Source organism: Oreochromis aureus, linkage group 22 (genome assembly GCF_013358895.1).
Source record: "Oreochromis aureus strain Israel breed Guangdong linkage group 22, ZZ_aureus, whole genome shotgun sequence".
NCBI lineage: Eukaryota > Metazoa > Chordata > Actinopteri > Cichliformes > Cichlidae > Oreochromis > Oreochromis aureus.
The window spans coordinates 1106825-1125952 of NC_052962.1; the positions used below are offsets into that span (position 1 = coordinate 1106825).

Genomic DNA, 19128 nt, shown 5'->3' on the forward strand with positions numbered 1-19128 from the left:
AGTTAAACGGTGCTCTGTGAAGAAAAGAGAGAGAGTTTAAGAGGTGGAATAAAAGAGGTGTGATGAGCATCAGGGGGCAAAAAAATCAAACTGGGATCAATGGAGAACCTGCTGGTGTCACTGTCAGACACACCAGAGCTAATAGTCAGTGCAGGGGAACATTTTAATGAGGTTATTAAACCTAGTGTGGTTTCCATAATGAGAAAGAAAACAAAACAGGGTCGTCTCTCTGGTTCCAAAGGGAATAGGAGTTTGAAGATGAGGTTTCTGAGAATGAACAGTAATTAAAGGGACGGTGTTTGGACACACAGGACCTTCAGTGATTAACACATTTATTAGACTGCCTGTCAAAAAAACACAAATATTTTAGAAAGTTCCATAAAACTAAAACTGATGTTGGTATTTATTAGACAAATAACTTATATGCTTTTATATCTGAGTTTGAGCTGACACACTGGACTTCTCCAAGATGCCAGAAATTAATCAAGAAATTAATTTCAGAAACAAAAGTCGATGAATAATAAAAAATAAATTACCAGTACTGTCAATTTGAGGCAGTTGTGGTCTAATAAATTTGTTAACCACTGTCTCTCCAAAAGCAGCGTTGCCACATCCAAACTGTGTTTAGGATATCAAACATTTGAGTTTGCATTAGCATGTCAGGTCTTTTGGATATTTCCTGCATTTCTTCCCCTTTCAGATTAAAAGAAAACAGTTTCAAGCTGTTTTTTTATCAGAATATGTTTTCATACGGTCCGTAGAGTAGCTTTTACTGTGTAGATGAGGGTTGAATACTTGTGTAATTAACCTGATGGCAGTATTTCCGTGGCGTGCAGTTGGAAGAGGAACACAGCAGAGAAAAGCCAACCAACCAATCTATTGCCTTGCTTTAATGGCTCTGCCTGTGCTCATGAAAACGACATGTTCATGCTGCTGGCAGTGAACATAAATTGTCGAGCCACCAATCACTGCAAATGTACAGTGTAGCACTTGGAAGGCAGCGTGATTCTCTCAGAAGTCTTTTTAGAGAAAAAGGCTGAGAAATAGAGAGGAGACAAACACATGGATAACAATACTATTCTTATTTTAACGATTACTGACACTAAACAGAGGTTTTACAGCTCCAGTCCTGCTGGTGTGGCTGCTGGGACTGTGCTAGACATACTCATAGAAATGTCAATAACTCTTGACAATCAGTTGAGTTATTGAAGATGGTTTGCCAGATGACAACTTCTGAAATGCTCTGATTTCTCACCACCACCAGTACGTTTCATTTATTCCATTAATAAAATGCACTGGGCAGGTCCACACAACATGTTTCCACCAACCGTCCTTATCCCCACACATAGCATCGAGGCATCTTATGTTTTACCCGTTAACAGAGCTTTAGAGATTTGACACCACATATTCAAAAGTTTAATGTTACAGTATCAGGTTATTAATCTGATTACACATTAAGTCTGATACCACAGATAGATTAACACAGTTATCCACACATTTCTAAGTAACTTTGCTACAGTCATGTCACGGTGGTCAGGCGTGGCAGTGTTGGATGCAGGTTTAAAAGCGCCACAGCTACACCATCACACCATGATTTCTCTACAGTAGAAGCTTTGTTTTTCTTCACTTTCTGTTTGGTTCAAATTAGGTAAGGATCACAGTTTAAATATTAAAAAATATGGACATTAAGCACATTAAGAAACTATACTAACCAGTATGTTCCAATATGACACCCGGGATGCTGATTAGCTGTCCGTATAATCGTCTTGATCTCCACATCCTGAAGTTTTATGATCCCCAACGTTTTTTCTCCAGGCTCAGCATCAAGCTAAAACCTGACTTTGTCAGTACTGTACCAAGTAAGATGTATCCAACTTCAAACAACATGACTGCTTACCTCGCTAATTCATGTTTAATGTCTAACACTAGCCACAAGTACGCTAACATGTCAGTGACTGTGACAATAATCAAAGTTTGGCTTTTTTGGCATTTTATTTAACTGTATATTCACAGACTGTATATTCACATTAACTCTAAAGGTGGCCTCATATTGAGACCAGAAGAAATAAAACTTTGAATGCCAAAATACCTCTAAGTCCATGCAAAATACCATGCTAAGTCTTCTTAGCATGTTGTTCACTGTTTGAAACAATGATGTTCCCTTTTAGAGTAGATAGATGAGATTTTTTACTTTGTCTCCACATAAAAATTGCATATAAGTGGATGTCAAGAGTACCTTTTCCACAGAGATAAGTAATTTCCTTAACTACATAATGACAAGAATGCATCAACCACAGCTAGCTGAGATAAGCTAAGCTATGTTTTTACAGGGAAAGTGAGTGAGAAAAAGCTGTGTTAGAGAACGTCCGAGTGCAGCTAGCTCACTGTGATGATCCAAAAAGCAGTTTGAACATCACAGTGAGAGCAGTTTGAGATGATCTAACATCCTCTGAACATGATGACTTTTATGAAATGGTCAGCAACAACATTCGGGTAGGATGTCACATTTAAATGATGCTCAGTTGGTACCAAGGAGCCCACAGTGGTGTACCACCACCACCAGCCTGAACCGTTGGTACAAGGCAGGATGGTGCTTTCATGTTGTTTACTCGAACTGTGGATTGACAGATACCTTGGTTGTAAATGAGTTACTGCTGCTGTCCTATCAGCTTTAAGCAGTCTGGCCATTCTCAGAGGTCAGAGGAGGACCACCACTCACGAAATGTTTGCTGTTGTTTGGATGATCCTCTGTAAACCCTAAAGATGATTTTGTGGGAAACACCCAGGAAATCACCAGTTTCTGAGATACTCCAACCAGCCTGTCAGGCACCAATCCCCAAGTAACCAATCTCCTTAAATCACCTTTGTTTCCTGATGCTTGCTTTGATCATCAGCAGACCATCTACATCCCTAAATGCACTGGTTGTGATTGGCTGATTAGATAATGGTGCTAATGAGGATTACCTCAGGAGTGCCTGAAAACCTGGCCACAGGGGGGAGCATGACCTGCTTACTGTTACTAACGTCTGCACGTTCTAAACATGCTGACATGTGTGATGAAAAATTTGTAAATTATGATTATCTGTCAACATACATAAATAAAAAAAAAACATGGTGCAGGCGCTTTGACATGGCACCGTATGTTCCAAGCAGGAAAACATGAGGTAAGGACTTTCAGCACGAATACAACATCTGCTGTAGGACGAGCCATTAATCAGAGTAATCTCTTCTGTTCACAATATTGTCATAGCAAAAGGCAATATATTACAGGTGTGTGTGTGTGTTAAAATATGAAGGCTAAATCCACCATAGATTTTTTATTTTTTAACAAATGTTTTCAAAATATGGACGCGATTTAAAACTCTACTCCTGATGCCTGTATTGTTTTAGTTTCTGTCATGCTTATTTGTCATGTTCTAACATGTTCTAAAACAGGGGTCTCAAACCTGCGGCCCGGGGGCCACTCGCAGCCCACGTCACCCCTACTTGTAAATTGACGTGTAGAAATATAATGCAGTTTGACTGATGAAGTGACTTTTTTGTTTGTTGTTGAGTGACATGTTAAAATAAGTTCTTCAAATGATTGCTCATGTTGCCTTCATATTCAGAGACACAAACATGCTGAAGGATTGTCTGTGTTAGGTCACTGACAGACTCACAAACTAATGTGCACACTTATGTCTGCACTTTGATTTTGTTAAATACGAACACAATGACAGCAGATTAGACAGGAAAGCAGAGAGAGCGTGGAGAAGCCATGGCTCAGACCGCAGGTTTGACCTCATGGCTTACAATCACCTGCTCAGCCTGTGAGCCACACATGTACACTCTCACCAATCCAACGAATTAACATGCAAGGAGCTGTTGTCCCAGTACATGATCAGGAGAGCCCACAGAGCCCAGACTGTCTTTGGGGAACTTTTTCTGTCCTCCCAGGAAGTGGACAGGAAGTGGATAGGAAAAGGTTGGTGGCAGAAAGGGCAGAGAGAAAGTCAACAATACAAGTTCTTTAGGAGAGTACATCTAGAGCCGGCTTTACAGCAGGCATGGCAGCTGGCATGCTTGGAATGATGATATCCCATCCAGCCCATTATCTGCTCTTTTAACAGCTGAATGGTATCCATTACCATAACTGATTCAACCATGAATTCCGCTCTGTACCGGAGCGTCTGGGCATCAGCTCGTTTTTCTATTTCCCTGTGCTGTTAAACAAGGACAGCTTCTTCAAACATCCTACTTTTATTTTACATGATTACATCATTTGATTTTGTTATTATCATTTCAAAACTGCATCTTGTATTTAGTCTGGTTATCTTTCTCTTATGTTAAAAAGTATTTGATGATCTGAAACGTGTTAATGTGACAAAGATGCAGAAGAAGAAAGCAGGAGAATACTTTCTCACAGCACTGCACTTAAATATAATCATTGTCTCTACGGCTGATTTACAGGTTACTGAGTCAGCGGTGGAAGAATATTCAGTTCCTTTATCTGAATAAAAGAACCAAAAGTCCACTGTAAAAGTATTAATGGTTAATTAACTGTTAATGGTGAGCATCACTGTGTAAACTGGTGCTCACCATGCATGTAAGAGATTTTACAGCTGGGATCTCCTCCACATCTGTTCAATATATATGCAGTTAATGGACTCTTAAGTCTACATTGTTAAATCCTTTTTCTTTTGTTTTCCCAGAGTTATGTGTGCATAGATGCAAGAGCTCCATCTGGTGGAGTTCAACAGCTCCATGAACACGATTCAGTGCAAACGATAAAAGCTGCTGACACGGTGGATAAAAGCAGTGCACCTCAAGTCTGTGGAGTCTAGATCGGAGACAACTCTAATCTTTCTTTCCTCCACATCCTTAACTATACATGATAATATGATGATCAAATGAATGTTACACTGAAAGGTGAACTCTTCCGAGATATACCGACTCCTACATAACGTCTGAAATACATTCTAATAAAAAGTTATATCAATAAATGATTGTTCTTTGTGATGTGTTGTCATCAAACTAATTTAAATTGTTTTGAATGAATAATCTCAGCTGATGTTATCAGTTTTAGAACGTCCACAGAGATAAGAACAAATGCAAAAATCATGTAGCAACATGTTAGGTGTTGAGTACAGAGGGATTCACCAAAAACTATCAAGTTATTGTACCATATTCTTGTACCTCAAATTAACTGAGCTGTATTCAAACGAGACTTTAAATCCAACTGTAATATGGTGGTATGCGTGTTCAAATGTTTTCTGTAGTACGCAAAACTCGATTCAATCTGATCTTTATCTATATAGATCTATCTCCCTCTCTCTCGACCCTTAACTAAATCTACTTCATTTTTATCACATTTGCACTTTGACTTTATATGAATATGTAAGGGACTATTTTCAGTCCTGTACTGGTGATTTCGTTGAAGGACCACGACGAACAAGCATGCTGACAAAGGTTTCTACTTTATTATGATCATAAGTGGTCGCCACATTACAAAGTTATGAAAAGGAAAAGAGAAATGGTGGTGCTGTGTTAAAACCAACTTTACAGCTTACAAAGAAGAAACATGAGTAAATGTGATAAAAAATATATCAGATTTTAAAGGAAGCTCTTCAGAGTTGATGTTTTTCAGCCTCCGTCTACAACAAGCCCTGTCTCTTCAGATCCTCGTAGGTCTTCTTGTTGACCACATTTCCACTGGAGTCCTCATACTCTTCCTGAAAAGCACATCAGCAAAAGCGATTAGCAGCTACACTACAACAAAACACAAACGTCTGCTGGGTAAGTCCTGAGTGTTGTTACCTCTGTGTCTGGCTGCCACCGCTCTGATGCTTTCTGGGACTTGAGCTTTGCCCACACTACAGTTGACATAAAACACATAAATACATGAACATCTAAACATAAGCTGCATTCAGAATCTGCTCCAATCAACTCACAAGACACAGCATCCTCGATCTGTGTGACGTTGGCAAAGTGAGCGGTGTTGGGGATTCCCAGGCAGCGCATCCCGTGAGCGTGTCTCCACTCCTTTAAAAAAAACATGAAAGTTCAACATCAACCTTTAAACGGTCCCACAGTCACTGCCAACCCACGAGAAAACAGCAGCAGCAACATACTGCAAAGTGCCTCTGGAAGGCTTTGGGTCCTCTGTAAGTGTAGTTTCCACAGATCTCACAGTTGTAGTTGATGTTCAGGCCGTGGAGTTTATAGAGCCAGTATGGAATTGGCTGCAGGGAGTGACAAACAGACACGGTTACTGTGGGTAATCAAGTAAACAACAATGAAACATCTTATATTATTTAACAATAGCAAGCTGAGTGTCTGAGTGACATTAAAGCGAGAGCATGTCCTCTAAGTGATCTATCAGTGTAACAGCAGCACAGGCTGAGCCGTGTGTGTGGATGGACACCGACTCCCACGTTAACACATGCAGATTTCAAACAGACATGCGTGTTACTGAGGACTGTAAGGTTACTCTGTTGTAGGTGTGTCTGTAGCCTTACCTTGCCGTCCCAGCCCAGTGGCAGGTTCTTGGGGTTGTAGATGATCTCGTTGTCTTCGTCTTCGCTCTCACTTTCACTGACCTGCTCTTCCTCCTCCTCCTCACGCTCCTCTCCGGTCCTGGCCTGCTTCCTTTGCACGTTCTCATGAGTGAGCTGCCTTTGCTCCTGTAGCCACATACGCAGTATATCAACATGTGGTTTTCTCATGAAGCTGGCTCGAAACATGAACCCCAACAGCACCATTAACATATTCAGACTCACCCCAAGGATCTCCACGTATTCGTATACTTGAGCTTCCAGGAAGGCGATTTCCTTGTTCCGCTCTGTGTCTCTGTTGGAGTGACGGTAGGAAATCATTAAGAACTACATACTGAACACTTTGATGACACGTGAGGACGTGACATCAGAGGGACAGTTTTACACCCACTTACTTTTTAGGTCCCTTTGCTTTGGGGTTCTTGGCAAACAGTGAAGGATCCAGTGATTCCAGGGACTTGCCTTTGGTGCTGAAGAGCCTCTGAGCTCTCTCCTCCAGAGTCCTGAACACAGACACATTCAACCATTAACTGCTGGCCACCAGCTGCCATGAAACACCATCCTTTTCACTCTTTTACAAGGCCCCAACTAGATTTTTGTACTGTGCTGTTTTAAACATGTCTCAACAAACAAACTTGGCAAACACTAAAGACAGTTTTCGTCAGCTGCTTTGTTTTCCAGGTGCACAGTCTGACTAACCCACAGAGGGATCGGTTAAAACCAGCCAACATGTAGGGTCAGCAGCTCTCTGCAGCTTTGTTTCATCTGCTGCCTTGCTCACAGAGGTCACCACATCAGATGGCTCTGCATATTTCATTTGGGTTTTTTGAACACCAGATGGTCTTTGTGGTTTCAAACAGGGGCTCTCACTATACTAAGGAGCCACGGCGTGAGGTTATCTATAGTTCACAGATGATTCCCTGTCCTCATACAGCTGGTTTTCCAGTAATATTCTGCTTGGAATATGAAAACAACCTTTAATGTTGTAGAAAGAGAGAACGTCTGTCAAAGTGAGTTATTACCGTGTTCCTGACATGTTTCTAGATCTTACCCTCCACATTTCAGTCCCAAAGCCATGAGTGCTGACTTCAACCTGTCCAGACCCAAAGAGGCCAACTCCTACAGCAAAGAGGAAAACGGAGAGTGAAACAAATATGAAACCATTATTTATGCAAAACACTTTGACTTCAGTTACATGTCAATGAGGATTGATTTTACCTCCCAAGAGGAGAAAGCAGAGAGGTCCAGATGGGCACCTGCATGTGTCAAAGCACTACTCGTCTCTTTCTACAGTCAGATTGAAAATAAACACAAACAAAAAAGTCAGAGAAGTTCGCAAAACCTAACCATCATCTGTCACTGGTCCCAGCAGAACAACTTACAGGCCAGCCTGGAAAGGTCCCGTTCTCCCATTTCTTCTCAAACTCTGACAGAACTTTGCCATAAAGGTCGTTCTGGTCCAGCAGCGGTTTGACCCGGTCTGTGTAGTCCTGCAGGTACTCCAGCAGCATCTCTAGATACCTGCACAACACAAGGGACATGTCCACATCTCCACTTCTGCATGCAACACTGACATGTGACTGAGGAACCAGATTCTTTACAGTTATACTTCCAAGCTGACATCTTGAATAAGCAGCATGGACTTACTTTTTGTATTCAGCATTTTTCCTGTCTTTGGGAATGTCGAACAGCTGGTCAAATGAAGACAGGTAAGTGATGTACTCCAGTTTCTGTACAGACACATGGCACAGAGAGCAGTCAGACAAATCCTGGCTCAGAGGCTTATTCTTTATTAATGAGAATAAACGGGCTACTCTAGGATCTTAACCTCAGCTCCCTTTAAGTTGATGTACTTCAGGTAGCAGTCGTGCAGATCGAGGTATCGGCCGTATCCCTCCTCATCAGTGAAATCCACCATATCTGCAGCACGTAAACACAAATCATTCATGCACTTTAAACCTGGGTATGAAGGTCACAGATGTTACTTACAATAACTGTTAAGTGTAGTTATGCAACTGCAGAGCACTCAATACAATAAAGTGTGTTTGGTAACCAAAGGCAACCGGTGCTTCGTCTAAATTAGCCTTTTCATTAATGAAGAAAAAGTGTTGATGCTTTCATGAGGTCAGTTAATACAGCTGTGAGATGGAAACAAAGACCTACAGCTCTCTGTTAGTGGTGACAGTGATGGTAACTGAATATTTTATTGAATCTCGCAGCAGAATTGATTAGCATAAGCAGATGATCGGTGCTTTGCATCCTTCTTTTCCAATGAGCTCCGGCATCGATCACATTTCCTAATTTGACCCAAGAACAAAAGTAGCCAGAGAAATGTCTCCCTACAAACGTTAATGCTGCTCAACACTTAAGCTTAACAGTAACTACATTAACTTAACAGGAGCATGCACCACACTGTTGCATAATAACACCGGGGATCTTGGGTAAAGCTTTTCAACCAGCTGCTTAAAACCCGGCTTTTCTACCATATAACACAGAAATGACTCACATCCACTGTGGACCACACCATACAGCCAAACCTCAAAGTGATGCATGAATTTGTGGGCGTCCATGTCTTTATATTGTAAGACCCTACAATAACTACGACTACTAAAATACCAAGTTTAGTAGTAGTGAAGCCTACCAATGGGTTCAAACTTCTTCCACAACCCCCTGAGCGACCGTGGCTCAGGGGGTTGGGAAGCGCATCTGTAACCGGAAGGTCGCCGGTTCGATCCCCGGCCTTTCTGTCCTGGTCGTTGTGTCCTTGGGCAAGACACTTTACCCTCCCGCCTACTGGCGTTGGTCAGAGGGGCCGATGGCGCGATATGGCAGCCTCGCCTCTGTCAGTCTGTCCCAGGGCAGCTGTGGCTACAACTGTAGCTGCCTCCACCAGTGTGTGAATGTGCGAGTGAATGAATAGTGGCATTGTAAAGCGCTTTGGGTGCCTTGAAAAGCGCTATATAAATCCAATCCATTATTATTAATATCATATTTGTGAGGTTTACAAAGTGCTCTGCTGCACAAATACTATGAACTATTGTGCTTTTGCATGACACAGGTCTACTGTGCAGGTTTACGAACAGCCCAGCTTGTTTTCAACTCTAATACAATCGATCAAATGTAGGAAATTAAATAGACAAGTGGAGGAATTTCCTTATTATTTCAAGTGACTTCAGTCCAGGCACAGCTGTCAAGGTTTTACAGATAAAGGAGGCGCCATTCATCAATCAAAATACATTATCAAACAGATATTTGCATTTATAGTTATCCAGTAAACTAAGCCAAGAACAGTAAAAAAAAAAAAAGTGCTAGGCGATGAAACAGATTCTAATAATGACAGTCTGCTACTACTACATGTTGACCATGTCCCGTTTATCTGGGAAAAGGACACGGTCAGTATTCACATCTCCAAACATCTGATTATTAATCCTAATTTTGACCACGTCCTGATTGTTCCTCAGCTGTTACAAAATGAAATCAAACTTTATAACTTGTTGGTTACTGTGTGGGTCTGTAAAATTAAAAGAATGTATTGGTAAAAATGTGTGAGAAATGTCATTCATTCATTCAGGCTCATTTAGAAACCAGAGGGAGCCTTCACAAACAGGATGGCCACCAAACGGCATAAATTTACTACAATTAGAATTAAAAGAGAAACTGTACTGTCAGTAATCAGCTGCTCTAATCGTCTTCAGTGTAACTTCTCCAAAGTAGATTGCTGTGTTTTTATTTCAACTGCAGATTTCAAACAGACTTGTGCAGAAAAAAAATCAAACAACACTGATCTGCTGATCAACAAAGTGTTACTTAATGCAGTGTAGCTGCTTCCTATGAGTTTCCTCATTAGATCCCATTTTTGTTGTTGCAACAAATTAAATAGTCAGGAAGCATTTGTTCCTCTAGCTTCTGTTCTGTGGGATTTGCATGTCGTGCACTGTTTGTTCTCGACTCAGAACAAGCACGTGTTGTTTGAACCACACTCACTCTGAGCCTCCTCGCTGGGGTTATCTCTGGCCTTCATCAGCTCCTCAAACTCTGCAGACATGGGGATGGAAATCTGCAGGAAGGACAACAGAAATCAGTTTCAAAGACCTGATGTACGCTTTCAGTTGACCATTTGGAATCAAAAGAATAAATACTTCATTTGGATGCTTTCGGTGGAACTCCTTTATCTGTTTGAGTCTGTTGTAGAACTCTGCAAACTCATTTGGTCCTGAGATGGCTGCAAGTTCGTCTCTCCTCATTCTGTCAGAGAAATAATCCAGGAACACGAGAAGAACAAGAGGAAGTTATCAGGACAGTTGGTTTTTCTAAAGCAGCATTCATGCATTAACCCCTGAACTTTTCAAGACAAGAGCCAATGGAGGTGCACGGGGAGAGGCATACTGACCAAACTCTTAACCAGCTTTACTCAGACAGCTGTCTATTACAAACTCTGTGTACGGTCCTACTGCACTCATGTGAGAACAGTGTAACTGCAGACTTCACAGGCAGAGTCCTTTTGTCCTGTATAAGCACTTCTCCTCATATTGTCCAGAGTTTAAATTCAAAAGCAGCTTAAGTGGAAGAGTATCCTGATGGGCCATATTATTGATTTATGGAAAAGGTCGGTTTTCCACAATGAACCCTAGGAAGTCTTGCTTTTGTGTTCAGCCAATCAGAGGCATCAGACATAAGCTGCCACATGATTTCTGCCTTCTTTTGTTAAGTAAACATTTCTCTTCAGTAGACAGACCGAATCTTTGAATGATGCAATCATCTACATGCTGCAGAGCTCATACTTCCATCTAGACTGTAACAGCGGCGTGGAGAGCATCGCATTTAACACAGTTCAGCCACTGTTGCTGAAAGAGAAGCTACACAAATGTCAGTAAACACATCCACCAACTACCTGACTGACAGGCTGCAGTATATGAGACTGACCAGGGCTCTGTCTGATTTGGTGATGTGCAATACAGCAGCTGTGCTGCCTCCATGTTCACCATGTGCACCTCAGACATCCCACCTACAAAAATACTCTGAACATCCTGCAGTGGTTGGATGTATTAGTAATGAGCAGAAGTGGAGGATTCTGTAGACTCTGCTTCTGAATGTGAATAAGACCAGAGAGATAGTGACTGACTTCAGAGGGAAGAGAACAGCTACACGACCCATGTCTGTCCTTGGAGAGGATCTTGATGTGGTCGAGGAGAAAAGGACCCGATTCTATTTACAACAGGCTGAAGTGGAAGACCAACAGAGGGCGTGTACTAGGGCTGCCACGATTACGTCGACTATCAAAATCGTCGACAACTAATTTAATAGTCGACGCGTCGTTTGAAGCTTTGTAAGATCCAAAGGACGCAGGAATATGTAGTAGGATTTAACAGTGTAATAATGGACTAAAAACAGAAGATGGCAGCACTGCATGTACAAGGATGCCAGCTGCTGTTAAACCCCAAAGAAGAAGCAGTCTCCGGTACCGTAGCTGTGTCCAAATTCAGAGGCTGCATCCATCAGAGGCCGCATTTGTAGGCCGATTATGTCACAGCCAGGTGACAAAGGCTGTCCAAATTCGAAGACTCCTCCAAATGCAGCCGACAAATGCATCCTTCATTTCCAAGGTTATTATCGTTAACGAAAACTAACGAAATAATGAAAACTAGAAGTGAAAAAACATTTTCGTTAACGGAAATAAAAATAAAAACAAGACCTTGCAAAAAAAGGAAAACTAACTAAAACTGTAATGAGTGTTCACAAAACTAAAATTAACTGAATTTATAGCGAAAATGTGTTTAGTTTTCATTGATGTGTGCGTGTCATACAATAGTCTAGGGTGAAAATGAAGTGTAGTTTCCAGGTTTTTTTCTTGCTGTGTCTCATTATGCCAGCAGGTGGCAGTACGTTAGTTGAGTCGTCTGTGTTGCTGCTCCGTCCACGCGCAGAATCACGTCAGCAAAAGTCGGGAGAAATCGCCACAGTCCGATTTCGGATTACTTTGAATATGACTGTGTTTTAGATAAAGCAAGTGTCTTGTAGTGGAAAGAGACAAATTATGAGGGACATTTCTAAAGGGAAGAAAATCCCACAAACCTTAAAGTGCACTTGAAAAGCTCACACAAGAAGGCTAACCTAGCTTACCTTGAGAAGGTAAGGGAGCACGCCCAACTCTCATCCCCAGAAACAGAAGCTAACCCCAGGCAAGGCAGCGTGATGCATCCCGAGACAACTCCACAAAAAACATTAATGCAGTGCTTCCAACAGCGACCCGATGGCTGCTGGTTGGTCTATTTGCAGGAACATCACAAGCGGGAGGAAGCGTTGGTGAATATGTTTATTGAGACTGGGATATCTACATAACTGTGTGAGTCAATTGCCTTCAAAACGTTTAGCAATTCACTTGATCCAAAATTACAAACACCCGGTGCTGCAAGAGTTAATGGTCTCATTGGGGCCAAGATACATCTTTTATAGTTGCCTGGTATCAATGGTTGTTCATCTGCCCTAATTTTTTTTTTTTTTTTTAAAGAACCCATAGGTTCCCCATAGGTGGGAATGTGAGTTGTCTGTCTCTGCGTGTTAGCTCTGCGACAGACTGGCGACCTGTCCAGGGTGCAGGGTATGGTAGCTGGAACACCAACATCCAACATACCCAAGGCTAAGCAGAAGAGCATGACTGATATGATGAAACTGAGATTTTGTTACACTTAATTATTGCAAACACGACTAAAACTAAACTGAAACTAAAACTAATCAAAACTAAACTGAAACTAAGGATTTTCAAAAAATAAAAACTAAACTAAACTAGCAAACAAATGGTAAAAACTAATTAAAACTGATATAAAATTGAAAATCTGAAGTCAAAACTAAATAAAAATAAAAACTAATGAAAATTGCAAAACTATTAAAACCCTGTTCATTTCCCCAGACTTGAAGGATGGGTCGGGTGTATCCTCGTGGCCCAACCTATCCCAGAATTCATAGCACAGCCCAGCCAATTCCAGTTTCCAACAATGGCGGCAGCTAGTTAGTTTTAATATTACTCTTATTACTCTTTCTGAGTCGCAAAATAAACTTTTAACATATTTTCAGGCGAGAATGTAGCTGTGTAAACTTCAAATATCTGCTTGATTTATCAAGCCATCACATATTTTTAAAAGCGCTCTGTTTTCGGAGACGTCTGTTACCCACCAGCTCGATAGCTAGCCGGGGTTCAAAGCTCACTAGAGCCGGCGAAAAACAGCACACTCCCAGCGCATCGTTTTTAAACCCCCCGCCGTCTTTTACTACTCAGGTTAAACATGATATATAAGTCACTCGGATAACTTAAAAATGATATTGTTTGGCTTTTTTCAGTGTTTTATTTGTTCCTGAGTAAATCGGTTTAGTTGAGATTAAAGTTATAGTTTTTACACAGCTGAATAAACGTCAAACAGAAAACTGATTAAACAGAATTGTGAGACGGTCGAGAGTTTACTCCGGTGTCCTGTTATATTTTAGATAGCAAGGAGCAGACGGCTGAGTTTATGAAACTCCACCGAGACCATCTGCAAATTTCATTAAAAGTTTAATAAACTACCATCTGCTCTTTAATTTTAGTTAGCACATACCTTAAACATTTCATAATAATAGTTATATAAGAGCAGATGCATGCTGGTGCAATAAGCTGTACATTTTACGTCCAATGGACGCATGGTCTGATTAGTCGATTAAAAAAAAAATTTAAAAAAAATCGGTGACTAGTCAACTATCAAAATAATCGTTTGTAGCAGCCCTAGCGTGTACAAGAAGAGTGAGCAAATATAAAACATGCAGGCTCAGATGCTTCAGTTGTTGCAAGCACATTATTTTGCTGTGGTGTGCTGGGGAAGCAGCATCGTGACACAGACTGAACAGACCGATTAGGAATGCTGGCTCTGTGGTCGGCTACAAACTGGACACCTGATGCTGGAGAGGTCGTGAACACACTGTTATCCACCATGAATAATCTCGACCACCCTCTGAAAAACTTAGGCTTATCTTAATCTATTTTACCTATCTAACTTAGGCGTGAAGCGTAGTTTTGATCTTCTTTTGCTGCTTGTTCAGTGAATTTTGGTCAGAGTGACGAAACTTGCAGCTTCAGAATCTGTGAGCTGTCTGCTTTTAGCCCCGACGGCGTGTCTGTGTATGTGCCGTCGGGTGAACGATCCACGCACTGTGTTTACGTCTTTGGTGGGATCCATGTACCTGCTCTCATTTTCCGTTTTAGCTGTTTGGTGGTTGTTTAAATAGTTTTGTGAGCTTTAAGCTGAAGTTCTGGTGTTTCCGACAAATTACATTTATATTTAAAAATCGATTCAGGATTTAATGAATCGATATCACTTTATTCAAGCTCAAATCGATTTGAATTGGGAAATCGATTTTTTAAACCCAGCCCTAGTAAAAACGATTTGAGGTGTTATATGCAGGGGTGCAGGTAAGTGGTCCGCAGGTGCGCATTCACTGTCAAAATAAAAGACGCGCACCGGATAAGAAGTTGCAACGTGCGTTTGCGTACATATAAAAGGCACTGTTTTTGTCCGCTCGAGTGGGATTTCCACGGCATATTCTGCACCACATCTCTGTGCGTTCATCATTTGTTTGAAGCCAGCTCACCTCCTGCAACCACTTTTCCGAGAATACGCTCTTCTTTTGCGGTTTGGACTCCTTCTGACATTTCTTTGGAGGTGGAGGAACACCAAAGTAATTGCTTAAAGGAGCTTGCTTTTTCATCTTTAAGAGTTCTAAACAAATGTCTGTCCTCCTCCAGAAAATCTTATGTACGCAAACGCACGTTGCATTTTCTTATCCGGTGCGCGTCTTTTATTTTGACAGCGAATGCACACCTGCGGACCACTTATGTGCACCCCTGGTTATGTGCCTTTATGGAAATATGCCTTTGACACGGTTTGCTACTCCGATTCTTTATCAGACTTTAAATAACCAAAATATCTCCAGAATATTTCCTTGGACCCGTCTTTTCCAACAGTGTCCTCATCTTGTGAGCCCTGGGCATGTCCTTTCAGGTGTCTTCAGTAATGCTACAGCTCACATTTGTCTTCACAATTTGGTGTCATTTGGTCTTCTATCCTGCTCACATGCCTAACATAATGCTACGCCCAGCTGCAGTAGCCGGCTCCTCTGTGCTGCTTACTGCAACCTGTCTAGAAGAGGCACACAATTGGTTTGGTGTAGCGCTATTCTCATTGACGATGGGTCTCCTGTGTGTGACAGAGGGGCATTTTGTGATATTACTATTATTTCCTCATCATTTAAACTCCTGCACCAACAAAACTTCAGAAATATGGGATAAATAAAGTATTTCTTATTGTCATCTAGCTGTCGTGTTTCTGAGTGATTTGCTACTAGATTGGTGAATAAACCCGTGTGTGTGTGAATCCCAAGTTAGAGAACAACAACAATGCCACAGTAGAGCAGGCAATAGTCTAGCAGATTAGGGCGGTGCGATATGACCAAAATCTCATATCCCGATATAAGACATCTATCGTCCCGATAACTATATAAATCACAAAAATTTAACATTTTCGGTAAATTCTGTGAATCTCTGGCAGCTCGACTTCCGGGAAGTGTTTCCAGCTTGGGGTTGTGTACTTGGAGTCGAGTGTTTTAACCGATGCATGAAACTATACATTTTTAGACATAAGTTGTAACGGCCGCCGTTTTCTTTGTGAGTATTTATCACACGGCGTGCTGCGGGGAAAAGCCTGTTCTAACGTTTGAGTCTAAGGTTTATTTTTTAGCACCTGGCGGCTCTTTTTTGCTTCTCATCCATAAACACTCTGCATACTCTTTCATGTAATTCAGTTTATTTTGAAAAGTCTCAACAGGATCTTGAGCTTTATTGTGAAAGGTTTATGTGGAAAATAAACAAGCGGACACGAGGTGGTTTTACCGTCGTTGTTTAACGACAACACAACGCATAAAAACAAGCGCTTGTCCGTCTGTAGTGTGGTTATATTAAATATAAGAGAGAGAGAGAACTTTAAGAAATTAATATAGCCACTACAGTGACCATCAAAATAATGAAAAAATATTGCCGTAAACAGCTTATTTTGCGACACCACGAAACAAATGATAGTGTAAAATGAAACGATAGACGTTTTTATATCGTCATCCGATATATATCGTTATATCGAACAGCCCTATAGCACAGCGGTCCCCAACCTTGCGCCACAGACCGGTTTATGCCCGACAATATTTTCACGGACCGGCAATAAGGTGTCGCGGATAAATACAACAAAATAAAACTAGTGCCGGTACCGAAAAAAAGAAGATTTATTCATAACACACGTGAAAAGACCCAGGAAAACCGAGTTAACGATAAAAACGATAACAAAATAACGCTGAAAACCGATAAAAACCCTGAAAACCATACATTTCACACCTGAGCCTCAACTCTCGCGGCCCGGTACCAAACGACTCACGGACCGGTACCGGTCCAAGGCCCGGGGGTTGGGGACCGCTGCTATAGCAGATTCACATCATTTCCAGAAGTGGTGAGATTGGAGCTGACGTTAACCATCTCCCGTCATGTGCTACATGTAAGAAAGGGCAACTTAGAAATACGTCCCCATCCTGACTGTCACAAGATTTTTCAGGCTTCTCATGTGAATACACCATTAGTTGGTCTACTTTTCAAATAACCGCTCAAAAGTTTGTTCCTCCACTCCTGTAACCGCACAAAGGTCCAGCCAACATATCTATATTTGAGTGGAAATAACTGTTCATTAAGAAAACACTCACCCATCTTTGTCTTCATACAGGTCTCTGAGATTTGCGCTCACTTCCATATACCTCTGCAAGAAGAAGCACAGATACCTTTTTACCAGTGTTGACTATTAACAGTGAAAAGTTGCTAATTATCAAAAGTGATTCTTTGTCTCCAATGTGCGTCTCTGAAGTCAGGTTTTAACCATTTATATTTTACACCTAGTTTTAATGACCTCTGATGCACTTGGGGCAGATTTTTGGAGTGTCATTTCGTTGTGACACCGCTTCATTCAGTACATCGGATTACATTCTTTATCTGACCTCTTTTCTGTGATTAATGTATGAAAATGCATCAAATCTGCTAATAAATTGTTCTTTGCACATTTACAAAATTGTAACTGGGGTTTTATGAAAGGTTAGTTATTCGTTGAATTTCCAGCAAATACTATTAGCCAGTTGGTGAGAGCAGTTTTAAATGAGTCCAAACTCTTACTTACATCCAACATCGCTCTTGTTCGATGGTCAGAATTTATTTGTTCACGCAGCTGAAACGAGAGTTGGAAAAAACACACAGAAAAATGTTAATTTCAGGGTTTCTGGGATTCACGACCAAGCGTAACAATGCTAAAGCTAGCCTTAAGTGGCACCACTCACCGTCGACTTCTTGTGTAACATTTCTTTAGTTTTAGCATCCATTAGCCTCTCTTTCTCTTCGTGATAGCGACGCTGTTGTTCTAATATAGTTTCCATTGTCCGCAAAAATGTCGAACGTTTACTAAAGACGAATTAAGGTTTCTAATGGGGTAGAATACAAATGAAGGAAAGCGGCAATACCCGCCGTATCTTGTACGTTTGTTTTCAATGGCGCATGTCGACGAGCTAACGGCCCGCACTGTATTAGCCGTAAGAGAAACATGAACCCGTGGAAGGGTTCCGCCGTGGTAATGTCTGTGTACAATACTTCTATATTTTTTTATCTGAAGCCTTTCGACAGTTAATAATAACACTGGTTCCAGTTTATTTTTAGACAATTACCGTGAAATTCTTTGACACAAATTGTTGAAAGCAATGGTTTCGTTTATATTTTGACCTTTTTAGCTAGATGAGTTGATGGGCATAACAGCAATTCCTTTCAAGAGGATCCCTGGTCTTTACATTACTGAAATGTAAAAACTGCTTCTGAAAAGTACACTTTTTCAACGTGATGGGTTGGCACCACACCGTGCACGGTCTGTGCCGCGTGCTCGGTATTCTCTTTGCACTTCCTTTGTAGTCTACACTATCATCAAAGCCTGACATAACACACAGCGCACCCTGGCGTAGGCGCGCGCACGAAGGCAGTCTGGAGCCGTCAAGCGTCGGATTGGTAAAAGAGAAATAGACCGGAAGTGTGAACTCTGTGTCTTAACATAAAATGCGTCCATTCATCCTCTTCTTCTCATCTTCTTCGGAGGGCTTTTTTTTTTTTTTTTTAATCAGTTGCTTGATTCAGTTAAAAAAATCTGAACTAGTTTGCATTATAGACTGACATTTTTGTTTATTCCTTGTTATTTTTTTCGGCAATTTTCACTGGTATCGAAATAAAATCCAAATTAAAAAAATAATGGTTAGAAATAACATGTTACACAGTAGGATCAGGGAAGATAAAGCAAATAGGCTAACGAGTGCAAAACTATTCTATGAGTATTGACATTGGGTGAATGGACATTACAAGCCTCAGGTCTACTCGTGCACAAGTGAAAAATTACTTCTGAGATTTAACAGATCGCCAGTGTAATTTTTTAACCTCATCTGAGTTAAAGTGTATTGCAGCATATGAATGTTATTTTTTATAGGCAGTCTTCGGGGAAAATAAGCCACAGGC

The 19128-nt window shown here is 41.1% G+C and overlaps 1 protein-coding gene across 1 annotated transcript; it reads right to left on the reverse strand.

The window, feature by feature from the left end:
- Nucleotides 1-5437: 5437 nt before the first annotated feature.
- On the reverse strand, nt 5438-18401 carry sf3a3 (splicing factor 3a, subunit 3). Its single transcript, XM_031727226.2, has 17 exons — nt 17919-18401; nt 17762-17809; nt 17298-17350; nt 10673-10778; nt 10518-10590; nt 8362-8453; nt 8181-8263; nt 7916-8054; nt 7752-7820; nt 7585-7652; nt 6929-7036; nt 6759-6828; nt 6498-6662; nt 6111-6221; nt 5931-6021; nt 5797-5852; nt 5438-5711 (listed from the first exon to the last, which is right to left on the reverse strand). The coding sequence occupies exons 1-17, from the start codon at nt 18012-18014 to the stop codon at nt 5634-5636; spliced, it is 1506 nt and encodes a 501-aa protein (XP_031583086.1). The 5' UTR covers nt 18015-18401; the 3' UTR covers nt 5438-5633.
- Nucleotides 18402-19128: the final 727 nt, after the last annotated feature.

Coding starts and splice junctions, on each gene's coding strand:
- sf3a3 (XM_031727226.2), bottom strand. CDS start 18,014: ATGGAAACTATATTAGAACAACAGCGTCGCTATCACGAAGAGAAAGAG. Junction 10,591..10,672: donor ACCGAAAGCATCCAAATGAA/GTATTTATTCTT, acceptor TCCTTCCTGCAG/ATTTCCATCCCCATGTCTGC. Junction 5,853..5,930: donor GATCGAGGATGCTGTGTCTT/GTGAGTTGATTG, acceptor TGTCAACTGTAG/TGTGGGCAAAGCTCAAGTCC.